This window comes from Vicugna pacos, chromosome 13, assembly GCF_048564905.1.
Source record: "Vicugna pacos chromosome 13, VicPac4, whole genome shotgun sequence".
Taxonomy (NCBI): domain Eukaryota; kingdom Metazoa; phylum Chordata; class Mammalia; order Artiodactyla; family Camelidae; genus Vicugna; species Vicugna pacos.
The window spans coordinates 18,340,563-18,366,259 of record NC_132999.1 but is presented as its reverse complement, the minus strand read 5'-3'; the positions used below and the strand labels follow the sequence as shown (position 1 = coordinate 18,366,259).

Genomic DNA, 25,697 nt, shown 5'->3' with positions numbered 1-25,697 from the left:
ACCAGCAGCACTAGCATCGCCTGTGTATTTACTAGAAATGCAGAGTCACAGGCCACATCTCAGACCTACAGATCAGACTTTATTTTAACAACTTCCTGGGGTGACTAGATATGTACATTACATTTGAGAAGCCCTGTTCTGGGTCACTTGAAGAAGTCTGTAAGCTCATCATCTTCATAGCTTTACATCCTGGTCTGCTGAGATTAGCATTTTTGTTTTCAACTGACCAGTCCCTCATGAATGTGTTATTTTCATTGTCCAGTACTTACTCAGTTTCTGGTTCTAATTAAGCTAAAAATTATATGCCACTGATGAGATGTGCCAAGGGAAGGAAGGAATGGAGGATAGAAAACAGAATTTTCCTCACTCTCTGTAATAGCTCATCTTGTTATTAAGCTGTTGTTTCACAGATGGGGAGGGGGCTGGGAGGAACTTGAACTTGCTCGATTAATTGTGTAAACTGGGATCTTTTAGGGAAAGACCCAGTCTATTGGGATTTCTCTTCAGTGTGAGCATGTTCCCTTCCATGTGAGCAAACAGGAAAACAACATTAACTAACATGATAGCAACAGGTGATGGTTGCTCTCAGCCTGAGCAGGGGGCCTTCTGGGCTCGGCTCGCTATGAGTTTGACCTCCCCTGCTGCCTGGGCTCTTCACCTCACATTTCAGGGGGGCTCTGGTTGTTTCAAAGACTCAGCGTTGCTTTCTGTGCAGTGCCCACATTTGGGCTGCTCAACCCATGAACTCTTGGTCCATTTGCCTTATGTTCCAGCAAACCCCTTGGCAGACTAAGTGAGGCTAATTTTCAGTTTTCTTCTCTGTCTCTATGTAGGTTCTTTCTTTAGAAGAATAAAATTAAGCAATGCATTCTGTCTATGAAAGATGAACACTGATTTTTTTTTTCTTTTTCATTCGTTCATTATAATAATAATCCTAATCCTCTCTGAGGTAATGGTTGTCACAATCAAAGTACAGGGGATGTTGCATAAAAGAATGTGCAAAAAAGAAAAGCACATTCGAAGAATACTAACCATACCCAGAGTGGATAGTTATTACCTAGATTTGTGCTGTCCACCATGCTAGCCACTAGCCGTATGTGATTACTAAACACTAGTCTGAATGGAGATGTGCTGAAAGTATGAAATACATCCTGGATTTTGAATATATGTAATAGTACAAATAGAAAAGAATGTAAAATAATTCATTAATAATTTTTAATATACGTTACATGTTGAAATGATATTATTTTAGACATACTAGGCTAAGTACAATATATTATTAAAGGTAAATTCACCTGTTTCTTTTTTAATGTAACTACTAGAATATTTAGAATATTTAAAATTATACATTTGGCTCCCATTTGTGGCTTGATAGTTATCTCTAGTGGACAGTAATAACCTAGAACTTTTCACTATGAACTTCAACCTTTCGAGTGCAGTACAGGATCATATCAAATATTATACATACTATCTCTTCCTTTACAACAAAAGCAATTTAGCAGATACTATATTTTTTTATACCACACTCTTGAAGAAAGTTTCATCCTTAAGTCAGGGATACTTTATTGTATTCTCATTTATTTATTATATTTTCACTTATTTCATCTTACGTGAACAGTTACTCAGTGAATTAAATAGTCACCTAGAATTAACTTAGCACCTATTATGTGCCAAACACTGGTTATGTTCTAGAGATTAGAATTCTTGTCCCTTTGGAGATTATATTCCAGAGGGCAAGGGAGAAATAAATCAATAAATTATAAAATAATCCCAGCTATGATAAGAGCTATGCAGAAAAATGAAATTGGTCAAGGGGCAAAGAATGATTGGATAGTGACAAGAGTGTGCATAGAAGGATGACATGAAGAGATGACATATGGACAGAGAGGACGTATGAGCAGTGAGGGAGAGAGCCCAGTAAAGATCTGGGGGAAGAGCATTTCCAGTAAAGGGAACAGTGTGATTTCCAGAAGTAACATTCACATTAAGGTTCTTTTCCACCCAAAATCTTTGATCTGATGAGTGGTGCAATCGGCCAGAACCAGACTGGTTAAAATAGGAAAATAAGTCCAAGACCACAGATTCAGTGGTTTAGAATTGACTGAATTAGATTTTGCCTTTGAGGATGTTAGCTAATTTGGGGGAGTAATTATGAGTATGAATTAGAGAGTTTGAGGCAATTATAAATAACTCAACACGGGTTAATGAGTGTTTGTAAAACAATGTTAATGTTTTCAGTACTTAACTTAATTTCTAAAAAAGCATTGCATTATGTTCTTTGGTACCAGTGCGTTTCATTGAAGTCTTTTGAAATAAATTCTTTAAACTCAGAGAATGACTTCATATCTGTGAATTCAAGCTTGTTTGCAAGTCAGTATAGGAGATATTTTGTGGTAGGTATGATTTTGTTACTTTTCAAATAACGGGTATCAGATAAGTACTCATATAGTTTATTCACTACAATTAAACCTGGTTGGTAATATTTCCTTTTCTAAAAGAGGAAAAAATATCCAATAACTTTATTATAAGACTGTTGTGGTTGGTGGCTTAACTAAGTGATATCCTCACTTTTGTTCTTTGGTCCAATGTTTCTTGTCTAGGTGGTGAAGTATATCCTTAAGACTTTGCTTTCCAGATAATCAGCACTTTCTTTACATATGTATTTGAATCTAGACTGACTTACAATTCTAAGTTCTGACTTTTAGTTTGTTCTTGAATCTCTTTAGGAAGACTTTGAGTCTTCTAAGACTTTCTGTTTCTTTAGTCTGTTTCTCCTTCGAGAAAGGAACTTAGATATACTATGTTTTCCCCTCAGCCTCTTATTTGTAACACACACACACACACACACACACACACACACTCTCTGACCACAGAAAGTGCTAGGCCTACAGTAGATTTAATATAATAACCAGTTACTAAACAGTTTGTTTTTTAACTGAACAGTCCAGTGTTCTACTGGATACATTCCAGAATATTTCAAACTCTGGAAAATTCTAGATTGTTTTATCTTCTTCCTGTTACTGAATTGCAATTCTGTGGAATTTCAGATAAATAGTATTCCAAAACTGTTAAGTTAAGCACCAGAAAATATGACCATATCCCATTTACAGCTGGAGAGAGTGGGGCCCCTGAAAATTGTCTGGCCTATTCATGCCCAGATTTTCATCATGAAAATGTGGTTTTGTGTGGATGAGATAAGCATAAATCACTAGAATATAAGTTCTGTCTCTTTTTGCTGTTGTATCCTTCTCAGGCAGCACAGCACAAAACTCTGATAGGTGTGCAGCAAATATTTGTTGAATGAACCCAGCTAGAGCCTTGAACTTGAGTTAATTATTCTTATATGAACTAGTATAGGGATGGGTGGAGGAGTGGTGGGTAGAGAACCTTTGTTTGTTTAAACCTAAGGATTCCTAGTCCCAGGTTCTCCTAAATCTATTCTGAAGGGCTAAAAGGAAGTACCTGCCTTTTTAAGGCTGAGGAATGACTTCCATTTGAGAGACCTTAGCTGGTGTTAAGACTTCTATTATTGCTTAAGATACTAGTGGAGAGTGACAGTGATAACTTTTAAACTCCACGTTGCTACCAGTGGCCATTTGCATTGCTGTAACATTTTCTGTCTTTGAGCTGGTATGAATGGTGAATCAGGCAAAGGCTCCATTACTCCCCACAGTACCAGGAACCATAGTCACCAAGAGATACAGGAAGAATGAGTCACACTTATCACTGGTTATAATGCGATGCCTCTATCTTCTCACAAGTATTTCATTCATGTCAGCATTAGGACGTGTGTGGAACACATGGCAGTTCAGTTCAGGGCTACATAAAGTATACTCATCTTTTTTCTGAGCTCTTGTATGTTTGACCAAACGAAAAACACCCTAGTCCTGCAAAGACCTTTTATAAGAATAGGAACAGTCACCCGCAATTTTCTGTATCTTGCTGACCCGAGATAGAAAATATTTTTACTTCAAAACATTGAAGAAGAAATGTTATGTTTTAGCTAGTGTAGTTTGTTCTCATGTTATACAATGATAACATTGATATCCAAAATATATTTCAATGATAAGCTTTCATTTTAGCAAATTAAAAAAAAAGAGAAAGAAAAAATTTAAAAAGATAAAGAAGATAAAATCCTTCCAATCTAACATGCTATAACTGGCAAATATTATCTTAGTCCTAAAGATCACTAAGAACGTGCAATTGATATGTTTAAAATTTGAGAATTGGCCCCTGTGCCTTTGTTTCCTCTTAAGCTTTTGATGTCAGTGTTAGATTCTGATTGTGAAATAACGAATGAGAACCTTGAGCGACAGCTTGATCATTTAGTTTCTTATTTTACTCCAGTGTGCATCGTCTTAAACGTTTAAATTTCATTTTCTTTTTCTTCTTTTCTCTTTCCCTGTGGTTCCTCTAGACTGTGAAAGATTATTTTGAGTGTAGCCTGAGTAAATCCTACAGTTCTTCTAGTAACACGCTGGGGATTGACCTCTGGAGAGGGAGGAGATGTTGCTCAGGAAACTTGCAGTTACCACCACTGTCCCAAAGACAGAGCGGAAGGGCCAGGACTCCTGAGGGAGATGGCATTTCCAGACCCACCACGCTTCCTTTGATGACGCTTCCAAGCATTGCCATCACAACTGTGAGCCAGGAGTGGTGAGTAGCCCCCACATTAAACATCCCTTCCGAGTTGCATTTTCCAGTTGCTCCAAATGCAATTTCCTGTTTTTAAAATGTTAGTGTTTGTGGAACAACTAAGCTGTTGACCTTTTGAGAATTTGCTTCCCTTTGCGTAGCAAGTTGAGGCCTCTTAAATAGGGGAGATACATTCTATCTCTTAAGATTGGAAGGGGCCTGTATTGAAGAAAGAATGAGATGCATTTTCAGTAATATCAGGGAAAGCAGAATTACGGCCTATGATCTGCTCTTTTTTAAATGTGTCAGTATGTGTCGGTGTGTTTTAATTTAGAAAAGTAGAATCCTAACAGAGTCCCTGAAGGAAATATATATATGAAATATATGTATAGAAAGGACAGGAGACATTCTTATTGCTGTACTTAAGATATAATTACTCTTAGCTTCTTTTTACTACAATCTCACTTTACTAATCGCAGTTTGTGATGATCTATAAAATAAAACATTTCGTTTTCAATCAAAAGAGGAATGAAAATTGTACTGTGAGAGATGCGTGGACTATTTCACAGTCTGTCTTTATGAAAAAGGCTACTTTAATCTAGTGTTGAGAAGTTAATCAAGTACATATCATTTATAACTGTGGTTAAAATTGTGCCATGACACTTTTTCAAATATAGTTTTTATCACATATTTAATATTTAGCATTTTCTCTTTTTTTCCTTTTTTGCTCTACATAACTTTCAAATATTTTCCAAGAATGGCCTGCTTACATAATATAGGGTTTTATCACCAACCTGAAAAATATTTTGGCTATATTTTATGTGAGTTTGAATTATAATAACAAGGTGCCTTTTTAAAAATCACTGTTTAAGTCGTTTGTTAGGGAGGGCTTCACATGTTAAATCAGAGTACAGTACTGTTGCGGTGAATCCTTACAATCTGTGGGTTTTGTGGTGTGCCATTACCCATTCCACACGCTGAGCTCTCCGTTCCTGTTAAGTAGTCCAAGATGTGCTCGTTGAATGATGCAGGGAATGTTGTAGTTGGTGCTTATCAAATACACTAAGAATTTGATCACTGAGACTTCAGGTAGCACAGTTATTAGCATGAACTTGTTCATTAAATGGTCTGTATGGGATAGAAAAGTATGAGAATACGTTGTCGGGGGGAAATGGGTTAAAAACTTGAAAAGCATTGATTTATATCTTCCCTTCAGCTGAATTAAAGTTGGACTAGTCTTAACCAATCATTGAGAACTGAAATGGGCGTAGTGCCCCCATATCGCTTACTCAGTCATGTGACTGACGTGATTAGTCTCAGTTTGCTTCTGCGTAACTGCAAATTTCGAGTCAAAGATTTCCAAGGATTTATTTTTCGGCAGGTTGGCGCTGGTGCAGTGTTACCAGTTGTTGCAATATTGAAATGCTTCCATACCAGTTGGTAAATAGATGCTTTCCTGAGCTCTCTGATTGCCTCTATTACTACCCTAGACTTTTCCCCAGCAACTTAAAGAGGTGATGACTGGCACAACACAGAGTCCAATTTTGTAGCACATCGTTGGTGCTTTATCTGTCAGTATAACACTCTGGGATAAAATGCACCTTGCAAAGTTTGAGTTCATTTTACTCAGAGACCCTTTGGGAGTTGTGGTATTGTTCCTTCTTTAGAAGTATTGAATCCAGACTCTGGCATTCGGGGCACGCTTGTCTACCTCTCTAGTTTGAATATATTCATCTGTACAAAGAAAGTACCTGTACTCACTTTATAGGCTGTTGTGAGGACTAAATATGATAAATCTCTATAAAATACTTAGTTTAGTAAAAAACGTATGTCAGGCAATCAACAAACGTTAGTTTCTCTTCTCTTGATCATTATGCACTAAAGCCTTTTGAAAATTAGAAACCGTGTCTCAAGTATCAGTAGCCTCATGCTGGGTGTCAGTAGTTTAGGGTGAAATGGAGGATTTAGCCATTATCCAGAAAGGTTGTTACGCCGTCAGCCAACACCACATAGTAGAGATTCATTCATAGCATGTCTGTTTTTTTCAATTACCTGGATACTTTTTAAAGTATGAGAGTATTCAGTCATTGACTCCAAATTGATTTTTAAATATAAGTACCTAAAAACATTTCAATACAGCCTTTAAAAATACTTCCTTTGGATTATTGATTGTTAAAGGTAAGTGGAATTGCTGGCTGAGGAATCTAATTGAAAGATCATTTGATTAGAAGTGAGGAAGTAGGGTCACAGTTTTTAATTATCTATAATTTTTTGACCTCAGAATACATTAGAGTTTTTGTTGCAGTCAGTCTTTGATTTAGATTTAGATATTTACCAGTATCTTTGTTTTAATTCTTTCTTGTATCTCAGACCCTCTGTTTGGGATCTCTTGCCTTTTGGCTTGAAGTAAGTCTTTTAAAATTTAGTCTCACTTTTTTTTCCTGAAAATATTCTTATTTTACTCTCAGTCTAGATAGTGGTTTTTTGTTTTTGTTTTTGTTTTCCATTATGTAGCAGTTTCTTTTTTCAACACTTGTCCACTTGCCTTCTGGCTTCCATTGCTATAGTTAGGAAATTGGCTGTAAGTCTAATTGTTTTTCCATGTAAATAATCTGCCTTTTTTGGGGAGAGGGGAGCTCTGGACTTCTGAAATCCATCTTTGATGTGTCTAGGAATGGGTTTCCTTGTATTTATCCTATATGAGATTTACTGGACTTCTTGAATGTGTAGATTGGTGTCTTTCTCATCAGACCTGGAATATTCTTTTTCATTATCTCTTCAGATATTTTCTCTGCCAGTCTTTTGCTCCTCTGCTTTTGGACTTATGATTAAATGTATTTTGGACCTACTTCTTTATCTTTCATTTATCTTAATCTCTTTATTTTGCCTTTCTAGACTGTATTATGGTCATCACTTTTGATCTGCCTTCTGGTTTGCTAATTCTCTTCTCAACTACATTTAGTTTGCTATTAAACCTATTATATTGAGTTTTTTCAGTTTTGATTATTGTGCTTTTTATTTTTAGAGTTTGTATTTATTTAATTTTTAAATATGCTTAGGTAATTTTATGTAGTTTTATTTTCCCTGCATATGCTTGTTATCTGTTACTCATAACAAATAATCCCCAAACTTAATGGCTTAAATTTGACAAATGCATTTCCTGTGGATCAGGAATCTAGTTGTGGCTTAGCTGGGTACCTCTGACTGGGTGTGGCACAAGGCTTGTATCAAGTTATCAGACAGTGATGCAATTATTTCAAGGGTTGACTCACTCAGTGGGTGGGATCTGCTTCCAACCTCACTCACATTGTTTTTGATACATTCAGGTACTTGCTGCCGATTGACCGGAAACATCATTTTTTGCCTTGTGAGGCTCTCCACAAGACTACTCATAATGTGGTAGTTGGTTTTTTATGGAGCAAGGGCTTTGATAGATAAAGACGAACCAATAGAAGGTGAGCAAGATAGGAGTCAAGGTCTTTATTGTAACATCCCATCACTTTTACACATTCCATTCATTAGATCTAGCCCACACACAAGGAGTGTGGGGATTGTGCCAGGGCAGGAATATGAGGAGGTGGGCATCAGTGGGGACCAATTTAGAGGCTGGCTTCCATATTGCAGATATTTTTAAGCTTTTAAAAACTTCTTTAAATATAGCAAAAATAATTTAAAATGGAAATACATTTAATATGTTTGAAAAATTTACAAATTCTTACCAGTTTATGAAAATTAAATGTTTCAGTATTCTAGTGTTTAATATCTATTTGGTTGCCAATGCAAAAAACAATCTGTATTGCATTTCACACATTTTATATCTAGATTTCTGTATATACAACTTTATCGGTAATACAGGTTCTTTGATGTTGCAGAATGTTCTGTAGTTTCCATGTGCAGCTTTTGAAAATACTGTACAGTTTGTGAGTACCTCAAGAACCATGAGCAAGAACACAGAGTGATGTCAGACAATGGATGCTTGGCACTGCTGGAAAATGATGTGTTTTAAGAGAATCTTTTGCATTCATTCTGTAGAAGAGGATATATTTAAGTAGTTAGTGTTTTCTTTTACTTATATCTTTCCCCATATTCTGAAGTCATGTCTGTCTCAGGGTAGCTTATGGCAGAGATCATAAATCTTTAGGTCTTAAGACACAGTGGCCTTTTATGTTGAAGATTGGGGCAAGAAATGTAGTGAAGTCTTTCTCTTGGGCATGGACAGTTGAAATACCCTCTTAAGTTGGGCAGGGAACGCCCACTCTTTCAGGGGATATTGTATTCCCTGCCACAGAAATCTGTCTTTTCCTCCATTGCCTGAAGAAAATGATGACAACAAGAAAGATGTAAGCCATTACTACAATATAACATAATGAGCCAAGCCACACGTGTGTGCCGGCTCACACACACACACACACACACACACACACACACACGAAGAATTTAAGGAAGTTGCCCAAACTGGTGTTAATAACAGTGAGACTTGGGATTCAAGCCCAGGTCTGCCGCACACGAAGCTTGTTCTGGTGCTCCAGCCTTGGTCACTCAAATCCAGCTAATGTTTGGCTTCTTTGGAGAAGGCCTCTCTTCCTCTTTTGAACTTTGTAAACATAATTCTGATGTTATAAGTAACACATCTGTTAGTCGCCTGCTGGATTATAGCTAGTCTCCTACTGATCCCTGACTTCTTTGAGGACAGGGATTGTGTCTTATTCATTTCTGTATTTCTGAGACCTAACAGCATGCCTGGAATGTATTAGGAGCTGAGCAAACCCATTTTAACTCAATTAAAGGGAATACTAAGAAGGCTATTGATTTTAAAAAAGAAATCTGTCTCTACTGTAATTCAGCAGATGCAGAACTGTTAGTATGGGCATGACATCCAGAAGTCACTCAAATGTCTCTGGGTTCCAAACTAATTAGCCGCTGAGATATTTTAAGCGGAGATTCCACAGTTTCCTTCAATGGTTGGCTCAAGGCCACTCCATGCTGTCAGCAAATTCTTCCTGATCTTGAACCTGAAGCAGTGGTTTCTAAAATGATGTGCTGCTGCTCTGAGAGAGCTGCTGTAAGTGCCGAAGTTTCATTCTTACCCCTGGGGCATATTTAAGGTTTGAGAACATCTTAAGTCAGCACTTTTTAAAGAGCAGTATTTTTAGTTTCTTGGCCGAATGGTCCTGTTTTAATTCAGGAAACAAAAGGTGTTGGTTTAAATAACAGGGATAGCATCTGACTGTTTCCTCTTCCATCAGCTGTTCCCCTTTGCAAGCAAAATTGTTCACTCTTTTCTCCATATTCTCAAAGCCCCTTTATTTAAGACATACATACACTCCTGCAGGCATGCACATGCACACACAGAGTATTTCATTGTGTATGAATACAGGTTTAGATGTAGGTATACAAAGTGATGCAGACTGTAGATCCTTGATTTTCTCAGGGTTTTCTCCTTGTGCGGTTCTCCAGTGGCGTTCCTGTGACAGCAGACTTTCAGTAAATGTTTGTGAAATACCTGAATGATGAGTGAGATAAAGTGAGGTGTGGGGCTTGAGGTAACCTCGTTATCTTTGTTTGTGCTGCTGTATCACATGTACATGTCTACCTGGTACATTTGCGGAAGATTTTCTCTAAGAGATATGCACTGTGACAATGCTGGCTTAGAAGGTGTACAGCTTGAACTTTACTAGGAAACACCAAAGTATTTTTCAAAATCATTGAAAATCTACATTCCTACCAGCAGTGTATAAATGTTCCTGTTTACCTATACACTGTCTGACTCGGCATTTTCACACATCTTGGCTTTTGTCAGTCTAGTCAGGATGTAATGGTATTTTATGGTGGCTTTAATTTGTATTACATAATTAATAATGAAGTTGAGCAAATTTTCCAGTGTTTATTTGCCATTTTTTAGACCAGTTTTAGGTTTAAACAAAATTGAGAGGGAAGTACGAGGACTTCCCGTATAGCCTCTGCTGCCCCACTCCTCACTTGCATAGCCTCCCTCGTTATCAACATCACTCTTTAGAATCGTAGCTTTTTTTAACCAAGGATGCATCTACATTGACGTATAATCACCCAAAGTCCGTGATTTCCTTTAGGGTTCGCTTTTGGTGTTGTACATTCTATGGATATGTATCCATCACTATAATATAATTCAGAGCTTTTGTCCTAAAAATTCTGTGTATTTTGCCTATTCACCCCCACAAAAAAAAACATTGATTTTTTTTATTGTCTCCATAGTTTTGCATTTTATACAAATCATATAGTTGGAATTGTATGTATGCAGCCTTTTCAGAATGGCTTCTTTCACTTAGTAATATGCATTTAAGTTTCCTTCATGTCTTTTCATGGCTTGAAAGCTTGTTTCCTTTTAGTTGTGAATAATACTCCATTGTCTGTATGTCCACATTTATTTATCAGTTTATCTCCCGAAGGGAGTCTTGGTTGCGTCCAAGTTTTGACAATTATGAATAAACCGACTATAAACATCCTTGTGCAGGTTTTGAGTAGACATGAGTTTGTACCTCGTTTGGATAAATATAAAGAAGCATAATTGCTGGATTATGTGATAAGAGTATGTTTTGTTATGTAAGAAACTGCCAAACCATCTTTCCAAGTGTCTGTACCACTTTGTATTTCTACCAACAATGCATGAGACTTCCTGTTGCTCCACATCTTCGTCAGCATTTGGTGGTATCAGTGATCTGGATTTTGGCCATTCTAATAGGTGTGTAATAGTATCTTGTTTTAATTTGCATTTTTCTGATGACATATGTATGATCTTTTCATATGCTTATTTGCCATTTGTGTATCTTCTTTGGGGAGGTGTCTGTTAAAGTCCATGGCCCATTTTTAAATTGGGTTGTTTATTTTCTTATTGTTGTGTATTAAGAGTTCTTTATATATTTTGGATAACATCGTTTATCAGATGTCTTTTGTAAAGATTTTCTACCAGTCTGTGGCTTGTCTTCTGGTTCTCTTGATGTTGTCTTCTGCAGAGCAGAAAATTTCAATTTTAATGACATACAGCTTATCAATTCTTTCTTTCATGGTCTGTGTTTCGGGTGTTGAGTCAAAAAGCCATCATGCTATTCAAGGTTATCTAGGTTTTCTCCTATGTTATCTTTTCAGAGTTTTATAGTTTTGCATATTACACCTAGGTTTTTGACCCATTTTTGAGTTAATTTTTGTGAGGAGTGTAAAGCCAGTGCCTAGTTTTTTGTTTTTTTGTGTGTTTTTTTTGCATATGGTTTTTATGTTGTTCTAGAGCCATTTGTTAAAGAGACTATTTTTGCATCATGTATTATCTTTGTTCCTCTGACAAAGATCACTTGACTGCATTTATGGGAATCTATTTCTGGGCTCTGTCTGCTGTTCCACTGATCTATTTGTTGATCCCTTCACCAATACCACAGTTTCTTGATTACATGCTTAATAGCATATCCTGAGGTCAGATAGTGTCATTTCTTCAACTTTGTTCTTCTCCTTCAATATTGCATTGGCTATTCTGGGTCATGTGCCATTCCATGTAAATTTAGAAGCAGTCTGTTGTTATCCATAAAGTAACTTACTGGGATTTTGATTGAGATTGTATTGAATTTGTAGATCACATTGAGAGGAACTGACATCTTGACAATATGGAGTCTTCCTATCCATGAACAAGAAATATCTTTCCATTTATTTAGTTCTTCTTTGATTTTGTCCATTAGAGTTTTATAGTTTCCCTCATATAGATAGTGTAGATATTTTATTAGATTTATACCTAAGTATTTCATTTTAGGGAGTGTTACTGTAAATGCTATTGTAAATGGTTTTTAATTTCAAATTTTACTTGTTCAATGTTACTATATGGGAAAGCAATTGGCTTTATATTAACCTTGTATCCTGCAACCTTGCTATATTTTTTTTATTAGTTCCAGAAGGCTTTTTGTTGTTGTTGATTCCTTTGGATTTTCTGTGTAAATGATCATGTCATCCATGAACAAAAACAGTTTTATCTCTTCCTTCCCAATATTTATACCTTTTATTTCCCTTTTTCCCTTGTCACATTAGCAAGGACTTCCAGTTCAATGTTGAAAAGAAGTGATGAGAGGGGACATCCTTACCTTATACCTGATTCTTAGTGAGAAAGTTTCAAGTTTCTTACGATTAAATATGACGTTAGCTGTAGGTTTTTGTAGATAGTTTATCAAAGTGAGAAAGTCCACTCTATTCCTAGTTTACTGGAAGTTTTTGTTATGAATGGGTATTGGATTTTGCCAAGTGCTTTTCTGCATCAATTAGATATTATCATCTGATTTTTTTTTTTAGTCTGTTGATGTGATGGATTCCATTAATTGATTTTCAAGTGTTGAACCAGCCTTGCATACCATTTAATTCTATTTGGTTGTTGTGTATAATTCTTTTTATACATTTTTGAATTCAATTTACTAAGATTGTGTTGAGTATTTTTGCGTCTATATTTATGAGAGAAATTGGTCTGTAGTTTTCTTTTCTTGGTATATATTTGTCTGTTTTTGATATTAGGGTAATGCTGGCCTCATAGAGTAAGTTATGAAGTAATCCCTCTGCTTCTGTCCTCTAACAGAGATTGAAGAGTACTGGTATACCTTATCCCTACATGTTTGGAAGAATTCACCAGTGAGCCTGTCTAGGCATGTTGCTTCCTGTTTCGGAAGGCTATTAATTATTGATTTAATTTCTTTACTAGATATAGGCTCATGAAGATCCTTTATTTCTTCTTGTGTGAGTTTTGGCAGATTGTTTCTTTAAAGGAATTGGTCCATTTTATGTACCTTATCAATTTTGTGACCATAGAGTTGTTTATTACCATTTGTTTTTTATTTCTGTGACATGCTTGTGTATTTTGTTCATTTTCCATATTTTATTCTCTATTAGTGATTTCCAAGAATTCTTTATGTATGTTTAAATACTTATACATTTTGTCAGTTCTATGTGCTGTAAATATCTTTAGTATAATTTTATATATTCCTGATGTAAGAAACTTTCCATCACTATATAGTGACTCACTTTAGTGCTAATAGTGATAGCTATTATAATAATATGCTAATAATGATAGTCTGTTTTGTCTGATATTTTTTTCTTCTTTTTTTTTTCATTATGTATTTGTCTAGAGTGCCTTTTTCCATGTGTTTGTTTTCAAAATTTCCATGTCTTTATGCTCTAGGAATGTCTCTCATAAATACTGTATATCTGGAATAGTTTTGTATTGTGTTTTTCATTCCAGCCTCCTAATCTGTTTTTTGAAGGGCAAACTTAAGTGTTTCATATTCATCATGATTATTGATATCATCAAGATTGTTTCTATCGTATTGTTCTCTGTCCCTTTTTTCTTTTTCTTTTTTCTTTAACATTTTTTTATTGATTTATAATCATTTTACAATGTTGTGTAAAATTCCAGTGTTCAGCACAATTTTTCAGTCATTCATGGACATATACACACTCACAGTCACATTTTTTTCTCTGTGATTTATCATAACATTTTGTGTTTATTTCCCTGTGCTATACAGTGTAATCTTGTTTATCTATTCTACAATTTTGAAATCCCAGTCTATCCCTTCCCACCCTCCACCCCACTGGCAACCACAAGTCTGTATTCTCTATCTATGAGTCTATTTCTGTCCTGTGTTTACGCTTTGTTTTTGTTTGTTTGCTTGTTTATTTGTTTGTTTTTATTTTTGTTTTTTAGATTCCACGCATGAGTGATCTCATATGGTATTTTTCTTTCTCTTTCTGGCTTACTTCACTTAGAATGACATTCTCCAGGAGCATCCATGTTGCTGCAAATGGCATTATGTTGTCGGTTTTTATGGCTGAGTAGTATTCCATTGTATAAATATACCACATCTTCTTTATCCAGTCACCTGTTGATGAACATTTAGGCTGTTTCCATGTTTTGGCTATTGTAAATAGTGCTGCTATGAACATTGGGGTGCAGGTGTCATCCTGAAGTAGGGTCCTTCTGGATACAAGCCCAGGAGTGGGATTCCTGGGTCATATGGTAAGTCTATTCCTAGTCTTTTGAGGAATCTCCACACTGTTTTCCATAGTGGCTGCACCAAACTGCATTCCCACCAGCAGTGTAGGAGGGTTCCCCTTTTATCTATGTATTTTTCTTCTTTTGATTTGTTTTGGCTGCTTGAAATAGTATTTACCCAGTTTTATTCTTTTTTATCCCCACTATTCTTAGTGGTTATTCTTAAGCCACAACCCTCCAAAAAGCCTCAAGGCCTTCAAACATTTTCCTTATTTATTGTGTTATTTTAATTCTGTCCTACTTTTTTTAAACAACTGCCACATATCTGATCGTCTTATGATATCGTTCTGTGTTTATTTGGATTAAGTCTGCATGCTTCCATTTTGTTTTCTCATTGTTTCCTCTTTCATCGTAGATCTGTTGCTCTGGGATTATTTTTACTTTTGAAGTGTATCCCTCAGGTGTGCTTCAGAGATTTGGTGATGGTCTGAGTTTGCCTTAACTTTCAGTCTTTCTTAAGAGATTGTTTTATTTGATTGAGCGTACTGGGCTGACAGCCGTTTTCTCTCAGAAGTTCTACCTGCTCATTTCTGACTTTCATGTTCAGGAGACTGCTCTCCTGTCGGACCATCTGTCCTTTGTAGGTGATCTGTCTTTTTGCACTAACTGCTTTTTTTTTTCTCTAATTAACCTTTTTATTTTAAGGTAATTGTAGATTCATATATAGTTGAGTATCCTTTACCTAATATGCTCTTTACCTAGACATTTCCCTTGGTATTTTGCAAAACTATCGTGTAATATCACTCTTCTTTGTAATTTTGTTCTTCAGTTATTTAGACATTTCGAACCTGGTAATTCCATATCCTGTACCAGACATTCCAACACCTGTACATCCTGGACATCTTGGACTTTCGCTCCTTTCAGCTGATCCTAATGTGCTTTGAGATATTTTAATGTGTGTTCATTACTTGATCACATTATGTGAGAATCCTACCAGCCTAAAGCTGGGGTGGTTTCTTTCCAGAGAGGATTTGTGTCTGTTTTGCTAGGGTCCAGGGATGCCACAGAACCAGGGCCATTCTGAGACTCTTAAGGGCCTGACTCGGTAAAGGAATCACAGTCTTGGTTCTTCCCACACCACATCCTTTGTCCTCGGGGCTACTCTGCCTCTCCTCCACTCTGGCTGCTTACTTCATTCAGTGGCAGCTTTGCTTAAGGTTGATTTGTTTTCTAGTGGGGCTTGTGCACACAGCAGTATATCACAAATTAGGTCCTATCAAAGATCCAGCTACTTTGTAGCAGAAGGCTAGTAATGTTCTTAGTCCGCCATATTGATGGAAGCTGAAGTTCTGGAGAAAAGGTAACAGTGGTTATTCATCTTTGGAATGAGTATTGAATAAAATTGTGCTATCTTTGTAGTGTATATCTTGGAGTTTTGCCAGTATTCCCCCTTGACCCCCTTTCAGGACTGAAGCACTCTTTTCCCCACTTGCTGGGCACTGCTATCCTCTGTGACTTGCCCCCTTGTCTGAAGAGGACTGCCATGACCAAGGGTCAACTTGCATCCAGTAACTATTGATGTATCTGTGTGCTCCATTCAGGACACCTCTCAAGGGCCATCCTAGCTCAGATTCCCCTGTGGGGTTGGTTGAGAACTTTATTGTGACTGTCACAGCTCACGTTCTCTGCAAATCCTGCTTTTGTCACTTCCCCACAGGCGCTGATGATCTTATGGGAACCCCTCCAACCCCCACCCCCAATAAACTTCCTGCCTGCAAATCTGTCTCAGAGTCTGCTTTCCAGGAGGAAATTGACCTAAAACAGTCTCATTTTCAAAAATTTTTGTAACTGACATGGCCCCATAGAGTACATACTTAAAATATCTATTATTGTGTCATGAATTTCAGTCCTGGGAGCCATTTAGAAATAACCTAGTTTTACATCACTCTAAAATAAAAAATTGAGATCCCAGAGTTGAAATATTTTACAAAGATCACCAACTCGCATGGTGGTCTGCTGCCTCCAAACAAAGGGGGCTGAATTCTGATCTTTACTTTTTAAGCTCTTTTATTGAAGTGATCTGTGGTTCTGAGCCTTGGAGACCAAGGCACTTCCCGGCCTTTAGTGCTGAGTTCCTCCTTTGCCTCTTTGTGTATTTTTTCGTTCTTTCCTTGGATATTCCTAGCAAGTTTCTTCAGATAGTTTTGAGCTGTGGCCACAAAATGGAGTACAGAAAAGTTAGCCAGAGTTGCTATAACAAAGAAAGTTGATACATTTTTCTTTCTTGTTTCCTGCAGCAGCCTTACAGCTACTGGGTGTGGGTGTAGGTGTAGGTGCAGGGCTCACTTCTTGGGCCTGTTCCTCGTCCCAAATGCAGAAAGTCCCAGCTCTTGATTGAATGCTCGCTGGCTGCCGTGAAATTTATAGCCTTTTTTTTTTTTTAATCCAGGGGCCCCACATTTTAATTTTTCAATGGGCCTCACAAGTAATGTAGCTGGTCCGGGATAGATCATTGATATAGAAAGAGGAACATGGCCTTTAGATGTCTGAAAGATGTGGGATTGAGTCATGCCTCTCTCCTCTGTCTTTTATGGCCTTAGGTCAGATTCTTAAACCCTCTGAACCTCTCTCCTCATTGAGAAAATATTGATGATGGGACCTACAAGTATTTGAAATTCACTAGTTAAAAAACTGATTAACAGATACTGCTATAGTAGCTACCACGTGGGAAAATTAGAATTAGCAAGGTTAAGCCAGTGGATTCTGGAATCAGATTTCCTGGGTTCATGTCTGGGACTTATAATTTACCACTGGTGATACCTTGGATAAGTTCCTTAAACATTCTTTGTGTCCCATCTGAAAGTCATAGAATGTGTGTCAGTGTTGAATGGGTTCATTCTAACTTCTCAGCATGGTACCTCATTCAGATGTTAATGTTACTGGTTTTAGGAAAGATACGCAAACTCTTCTAACATATGTGTGCTATGAAAGAAGATAATCCAGAGGGTCCTTTGTAGAGAAAAGCTTGGGGACACATGTGAACAACACTGTGGTGAGGGACATGCCAGCTATAAACCACAGAGGAGAACACTTGGCCTTGTCAGCCCAGCAGCCCCTCCACTTAGCATTCACCTCTGGACTGGTCAATCTGTCCTTGAGGAGGAGAGGTAATCCCTTGTCTGTATGTTCTAAGCAGTTAATTCTAGAGTACGGCTTTATACAATTTTACCCTTGAAATAGAAAACCTGGAGGCACAGAGTCCTTGTGATGGTTGTATGCTCATTTCTTCATTTTCATACTTGGCACCCACTTGGAGGACAGACTTCTGCCGTAATCTGCCTCACTAGTCATCCCAAAGGGAGTAAGTCTCCTGGATGAGCTCTGAGAGGGAAGTCCGAATTCTTGCAAAACATTTCAGAACGTTCCCAAGATACAGTGTAGTGAAAAACTAAACTGAAGCAAATAAGCCCCCCCTACCTCAACCCCCCCCCAAAAAAGCAAGCTTCCTTCCTCTAGAGTACTCTATCCTTGCTATGAACTGAATATTGTACCCCAGATCCCTGTGTTGGAGCCCTACCCTCCTCTCCCTGAACTGTGGTAGTGTTTGGAGAAGGGGCCTTTGGGAGGTGGTTAGGGTTAGACGAGGTCATGAGGATTGGGCCCTCATGATGGGATTAGTGGCTTTCTAGAATGAGGAAGAGAGAGTTCTCTCTCCACACCCCAGCACCAGGGAGAGGCCATGTGAGGACACACAGCGAAGGTGGCCCTCTGCAGGTCAGAAGCATGGCGCTCATAGAGCAGGACCATGCTGGCACTCTGATCTCAGATGTCCAGCCTCTAGAAGTGTGAGAAAATAAACTTTAGCTTTTGAAGGCACAGTGCCTGTGATGATTTGTTACGGCAGCCTGAGCCGAGCTGGTCCCTTCTGACAGTTCTCTTCCATTTGTGCTTTTTCCTCCGTTGGATTGATGCTCTCTGATCACTAATAAGATGAATTACCAGAAATATTTAGGTAAAAATTAATGAGTGCCTCCCCATAAGAGCATTAAGAGAGTATTTAGCTTGCTGTTGTGGGCTGAATTGTCCCCAAAAGATAAGCTGAAGTCCTAACTTCCATATCCATGAATGTGATCTTATTTGAAAATAGGGTCTTTGCAGATGTGATCAAGACGAGGTCATATTTGAGTAGGGTGGGACCCCACATCCAATATAACTGGTTTCTTCATGAGAAGGGACAGTGCCATGTGAAGACACAGGAGGAGGCCCTGTGATGACAGAGGCAGGCACTGGAGGGATGCGGCTGCAGGCTAAGAGAGCCAAGGCTCTGTGGCCACCGTCGGAAACCAGGAAGAGGCAAGGAAGTGTTCTGCCCAGAGTGGGAGCTTGGCTGTCCTGACATCTGGATTTCAGACTTCCGGCCTCTAGAATTGTGAGACAGTATATTTGTTTTAAGTACCCAGTTTGTGGTACTTCATTATAGTGGCCCTTGGAGACAAATACCGTTGCCTTCTTTCATTCAAGCAGGATTTTATTCCTTTTTCTAAAAAAAATTAAAGTACAGTCACTTACAGTGTGTCAATTTCTAGTGTACAGCATAATGTTTCAATCATATGTATACATACATATGTTCGTTTTCATATTCTTTTTCATTGTAGGTTACTGCAAGCTATTGAATATATTTCCCTGTGCTATACAGAAGAAACTTGTTATCTGTTTTACATATACTAGTTAATACTGGCAAATCTTGAAATCCAAATTTATCCTATCCCTTCCTCTTCCCCCCCTGGTAACCATAAGATTGTTTACTATGTCTGTGAGTCTGTTTCTGTTTTGTAGATGAGTTCATTAGTGTCTTCTTCTTTTATTTTTTTTTTAAGATTCCACATATGAGTGATATCATACGGTATTTTTTTCCTCTTTCTGACTTACTTCACATAGAATGGCAATCTCCAGATCCTTCCATGTTGCTGCAAATGGCATTATTTCATTCTTTTTATGGCTGAATAGTATTCCTTTGTATGTATATACCACAGCTTCTTTATCCAGTCCTCTGTTGATGGACATTTAGGTTGCTTCCATGTCTTGGCTATTGTAAATAGGGCTGCTATGAACATTGGGGTGCATGTATCTTTTTGAATTAGCATTCCCTCTGGATATAAGCCAAGGAGTGGGATTGCTGGATCATGTGGTAAGCTTATTTTTAATTTTTTGAGGAATCTCTAAACTGTTCTCCATAATGGCTGCACCAAAATACATCAGGATTTTGTTCTTGCATTTAGTCTTTTCTCTCAGTGATTGTCATCAGTAGAATCGCCTTCAAAGTAAATGAACAAGATACACAGGTGCGAGGACCTTTTAAATTCTAGTCATCTAGTTTTGTGGAATAAAATATGATCTGGAGGGAAGAATTGGGATGGGAATGGAATCCATGCCATAGTGCCACCTAACCCCCCCAGGGTCCACACCTTCTGTAGCTGCTAATGGACAAAGTGCACATGCCTGTTTGATGGTGTAGGGGAGGTGACTGCAGTCTGTTTCTTGCCAAGTTTGTGATCGATGAAAGGCCACAGTATGTTTGTCTCAGGTGTAGAGGGAGCTGTAAAAACTAGAAAGGTAATTTGTATTATACATGCCTTTTATTTATGGAATCTTACTTCTAATTGTGAACATGCTCTTTTAAAAATTCTTCTTGAAATATTTGTTTATAACTATGTATCATTCAGTCCCTCCTAGATGAGCAGAAGTAACCTATTTTCATTTTATTTTCCAACACAAGGGGGCAGCATTGGACCACTGTTCATTTCCTGTAGGACATACACAGCTGTACTTCGTGCAGGTTTCAGTACACAGCGTACCTCTCTGAAATGGTTAATCACTTTAATTGCACAGAGTAAGACCCCGGTTATTTATCACTCACATGACATTTACTTTAATGCTAATGTTGAAAACAGTACCCTGTGATGGGCATTCCTACAAATTTTATACATTTCATAAAGCCTTCATTGTTTGATTCTATAGTAATCACCCAATTGTGAGAAGACTATGTACTATTGTGTGGTGTAGTGTTTATGTGTGGTAATTTTCTAGAAATACGAATTCGCTTAAATGGAATTTTCCATCACATGACTGGGAAGTAGAGAGGGACCCAGGAGATAGGCCTGTTTGACATAAAGGATGAACAACTCGCAGAGCAGGTGAGCCTCCTGTCAGGTGTGTCTGCATGTCCTGCAATAGAGTGCAAGTGGTGCCGCCTCCAGGCAGGTCCGTACAAGTGAATGGGCTTGGAGACGGGGGATAGGGTGCAACAATAATAGTAACGGTAATAGTAATAATAATAATAATAATAATTAATAATACTAAGTACCATTTATGGCTGTTCATTTTATCCTTTATTTGCATAACCGTATTATTCTTAATATAATCCTCTTGTCAAGTTACTCTCATTTTTATAGGCAGGGGAGTGGAGGCTTGGTCTGATTAAGTGATTCGCCCCTCATTCACGACGCCTGTGGGTGGCAGCACTGACCGCCAAACCCAGGCTTCTCTCGCTACTTCCTGTTGCTTTTCCATCAGTGTACAAGAGATTGAATCCAGTGATTCACTGTAGAAAGTTATTGGATCCAATATTCAAACTTCTTTATCCCTACGCCATCCAATTCATATATCTGATTTAGTCTAGGGCCCTGTGATGGTTAATTTTACATGTCGACTCTACTGGGCTAAGGGGTGCCCAGACAGCTGAGAAAACATTATTTCTGGATGTGTCTGTGAGGGTGTTTCTGGAAGAGATTAACATTTGAATCAGTGAAGATCCTGCTCTCCAATGTAGACGGGTATCGTCCAATCCTTTGAAGGCGTGAATAGAACAAAAAGGCGAATTTGCTCTTTATTAGAGCTGGGACGTCCATTTTCTCCTGCCCTTGGACATTGGCACTCCTGGTTCTTGGGCCTTTGGACTCAGACCAGGACTTGGCTGGATTGCACTACTGGCTTTCCTGGTTCTCCAGCCTGCAGACAGCAGATGTGGTTTTGTTTTTTTTTTTTTTTTTTCTGTTGTTCTTTTGGCTTTCATAATCATGTAAGCCAATTCCTGTAATAACTCTCCATATTATATGTGTGTGTGTGTATACATACATACCCTCTTGTTTCTTTGAAAAATCCTGACTATACAACTACCTTAAGCAAAATACAAAGTGCTATATAAAGTCTAAATTTTATTATTGCATTTTTTTAGCTCTTTACATCTGAGCAATTATTTAATACCTTATCTGAGAGTCTGGATCTCAGCAGAACTGTTGGGGGAGGTTGTAGAAGACCCCAGTCCCTTTCAGAGTTGTGTTTCACTGTACTGGTGTGTCAGCGACTAAAAAGGGAGTACTTGCTTTTGCATGGCAGCACAGTGGAGTCCCATCACACATCTTCCTCTGAGAAGCCCAAGGTGCAGCAAAGATGGTGGGTTACTATCTCCGTGTCCTGCCAGTGGCAGGTAAGGAAGACAGCATCTTAACGTTTGAGGAAGAGAAACTGAGGCAAGAACAAATTGCTGAAGTAGATTGTCAGTGATTGCTAATGGTTGAAATCTTTGAGCTAGCAGTGTTTGTTCTTGAACCAGAACTCTACCTTTGGAGTTTAACATCACTTCAGGAGAAGAAAGGTTTGAATTTTAGTCCCATGTTTGCCACTTTCTGGCACTTGACTTTGGGCAAACTCCATGAGCCTCAGATTCCTCATTTGTGGAAGAAAGATAAGAATAATGCCAATTTCTGGGGATTATGAGATAAACAAATATATGTGTGTATGTATATGTATGTTTATATATATTTAATTTAATATACTTATAAGTTTTTTTTTTTGGTACACACATACTCATTCAATAAATGATGGCCAGCCTTTACAATTTTTTTTGTTTTAATCTACTCTGCTCTGTGACAAGGGCACCAATTTCTAACTCAAGAGCCGTCTGCAGTTGTGAGCAGTGCCCACTGAGGCCACTGGGTGTCTCTAGAGAGCTTAAATTTTAAGAGTTAAGATGAAAGATGGTGTGAGCATGCTTGATAAACTGTAAAGCTTTGTAAAAATACAAGATTGTAATGGTCCCTTCTCCGAGCTCAGCTTCTACTTGATACATACGTATGCTTTTGTGCTTATCTAGTTAGTTCAGATCAATAAACATTATTGAGCATCTAATATATACTAGGGACATATTCCTTCATTTTACAATGTGCTCGGTCTCAGGCACTCTGTATTCAGCCATGAACAACATGGACTAAACCTCTGCCCTTGGAGCTTGTGTTTGTAAGGGCGGCAGTACACAAACATGTCCACATACGTAGACTGGTAGAATGGTAGAAATATGAAGGAAAACGAAGCTTGCTAAAGGGCTGGAGAATGATAATGGATGCCATTTTAAGTAGTATGTCTTGAAAACCTCCTTTGGGAAGGTTAAAACTGAGCAAAGACTGAATTATATAAAGGAGTGAGCCACATATGTATCTGGGGAAAGTAACCTCTCATCAGAGAGAACCAAAAGTAAAAGGCCTTGAAAACAAGACGTGTGGTGGTTGTGTTTGAGAAACAGCAAGGAGACCAGGGTGAACCATGAGAGTTGATGAATTTCCTAAAGAATTCATTGTCTCTTTGGGAGACCATATCTACTACAATATTATAATTTCATAATTCCTCTAAGTGTATTTTAGTAAGAATAATGATAATAATTAGCACTTGAGTAGTCACTATGTTCTTGGTTAATCCTTACAACCCTACCAAATAAATATAATTACCCCCTATTATTCAGAGACTCTAAAGAGCCTTTTTAAGGTAACACATCCAGGAAGTTGGTGAGCCAGCACTTTGTGTTGTTTGGAAGCGCAGGCTGCAGAGTGACTCAATGGGAAGACAGATGAGTGAAAAACTATGATGTGAGAGGAGTTATGGGAAGCTACCAAGAGCAGGTGACATGCCACTCGTGCCCTGGAGGACGAGGATGAGTTCCTTAAGGAAAGAGAGGAAGGGATGGAAGTGGAGAGAGAATCTCCTGGCAGAAACAAAGCAATGGAGGCTCAGAAGAGCATGGTTTATGCAGGAAATAGCACGTAGTTAGGCATCGCTGAAGGATCTGGAACAGTAAGTGGGATAGATACATTCTTGTGCCTACAAGTGCCAGGGGGAAGGTCTGCTACCATGATACAGGACACCTCCCGGCCATGGCTGGGTGGAGATGGAACCCTGACCCAAATGCAGCAGAATCAGATGTCTTACTAGGGACACGTGACTTGTGTGGCTTGGCTCAAAAAGATGAGGTGGCTGAAACAGATTCTCCCTTTCAAAATTTTGAAGCAAAGATACCAAGACGAATGCCAGTCTATGAGGAGCCCTAGAATAGGGAGGTTACCTGAATGGGGGTCCCAGGAGACCATGTGAAGACTGATTAGGAAGCTGTTTGCAGAAAGAGAAAAATGCAGCCCCTGCAGAGATGAGCAAAGATGCAACATTGAGGTCTATGAAGAAAAGGATTGGAGACAGCAGCCCCCCAGTTTCTGCTGTATTTACAGTTCCTATGTCTTTAGGGCTCATAAGGCAGATCTGTTTCCTGTCCTGGACCCCAGAGATCTCTGTATCCTAAAATGAAGGGAATCCTATAATCTGTTACCCAAACTGGCATACTTCTGAGAGTGACAGGTGGGTGCTATTAAAAATTGTAAGCATAAATAGATGAACAACAAGGTCCTACTGTATAGCACAGGGAACTGTATTCAATAATTTCTAATAATCTATAATGAAAAAGAATATGAAAAAGAATATATACGTATAACCGAGTCACTATGTTGTACACCAGAAATTAACACAACCTTGTAAATCAACTATACTTCAATGAAAAAAATTGCAAGCGTAAACTGGCCAATGACAGATACAAACTGGGACATGGGCAGCGGCTGCTACTTGCTGCCCAGAAACTAGCAATGATGATGACAACAAAGCACAGTTTAATTTGCAGGGTTTGCTGCTTTCCATGGTGTAAAAACACCCGTGGCGGTGATTCTAAACTCTCAATGCAGTATCAACTGGTTGAAGAATTCCTGAAAATGTAATAATCAGCTTTCTCAAGCTGTGACAGGTCAGCTCCAGCACACCGCTGGGTGCATGTTGCCCTACCTAAAATACTTCTTCCCCAAGGTCCACACTCCTTCATTTTCACTTAGGTTTTCTGAGTGCATTTGATTCTTGCAACTCCAAAAGGACTGATTACAACAGTAGTGTGTTTGGGCTTGAGAATGTAGGCGGTGGGGTGTCTGCCTCCAAACTCCACTTCCGGCTCCTTGACGGGGGAGACTCCCTGTGACTGCCTTTACACTCCGTGCGTGCCCAGCACGGTGAGGAATATGCGGGGGCTGCCAGTAAACAGCTGCTGATTAATGCTTCCGGGGTCACTCATTGGCTCCCCAGAGCACGGTTACCCAACTGTGATTTACGATTTGCCTGTCAGCCTTGGGAAAGCGCCTTTGTGACAGATGAGCAAATACCTGCTTCTCAGGGGATTCTGAGACCTGGGCTCTGACAGCCTTACCCAGATCTGATTACTGTCAACTCACCATCCCCTGTCAAACTCTAGCCTTCCATAGGCAGGAAATGAAGGTTGTCCGTTCAGGGGTGGGATGGTCCCCCCGATTTCCCCGTGGGGACTAACGGCCTGATCAGCACTGCCCCTTAGCTTGTTCACATTGGCCTGAGGCAAGCACTGTCACACTCACTGTTCATTCTTTGTTCTTCAAATAGCACAATCTTCAAAAGCAGCATCTTCCAAACTGCTTTCGAAATAAACTGGTTCCCTGAGCTTGTTAGCGGAGCCTGGTTTGTGCAAATCAATCTTTATCTGGACTCTAGATTTTTCCTTTCTTTCCCTCTTTTTTATTCCTATGTCTGCTTTTCTGTAAAGATGTTTCTACATTTTTAGAGAATGGTGAAATATCAGAAGAATTCCGTTTCTAACAGACTTCAGAGAAGCAGTTTTCCTCGTTTCTGAGAGGTGATGAGATTGGAAGACCTTTCCTCTGAAAATCCCAAATATATCGTTGTT

The 25,697-nt window shown here is 38.5% G+C and overlaps 1 protein-coding gene across 2 annotated transcripts in view; it reads left to right on the top strand.

The window, feature by feature from the left end:
- The window catches only part of PDE4B (phosphodiesterase 4B), a 461,796-nt gene that overhangs the window by 83,577 nt on the left and 352,522 nt on the right, over positions 1-25,697 (top strand). For both annotated transcript variants that reach the window (XM_072974267.1, XM_072974268.1), the window contains one exon: positions 4,418-4,656. In XM_072974267.1, coding sequence (XP_072830368.1) covers positions 4,418-4,656 — 239 coding nt within the window. The remainder of the gene's footprint in view (positions 1-4,417; positions 4,657-25,697) is intronic.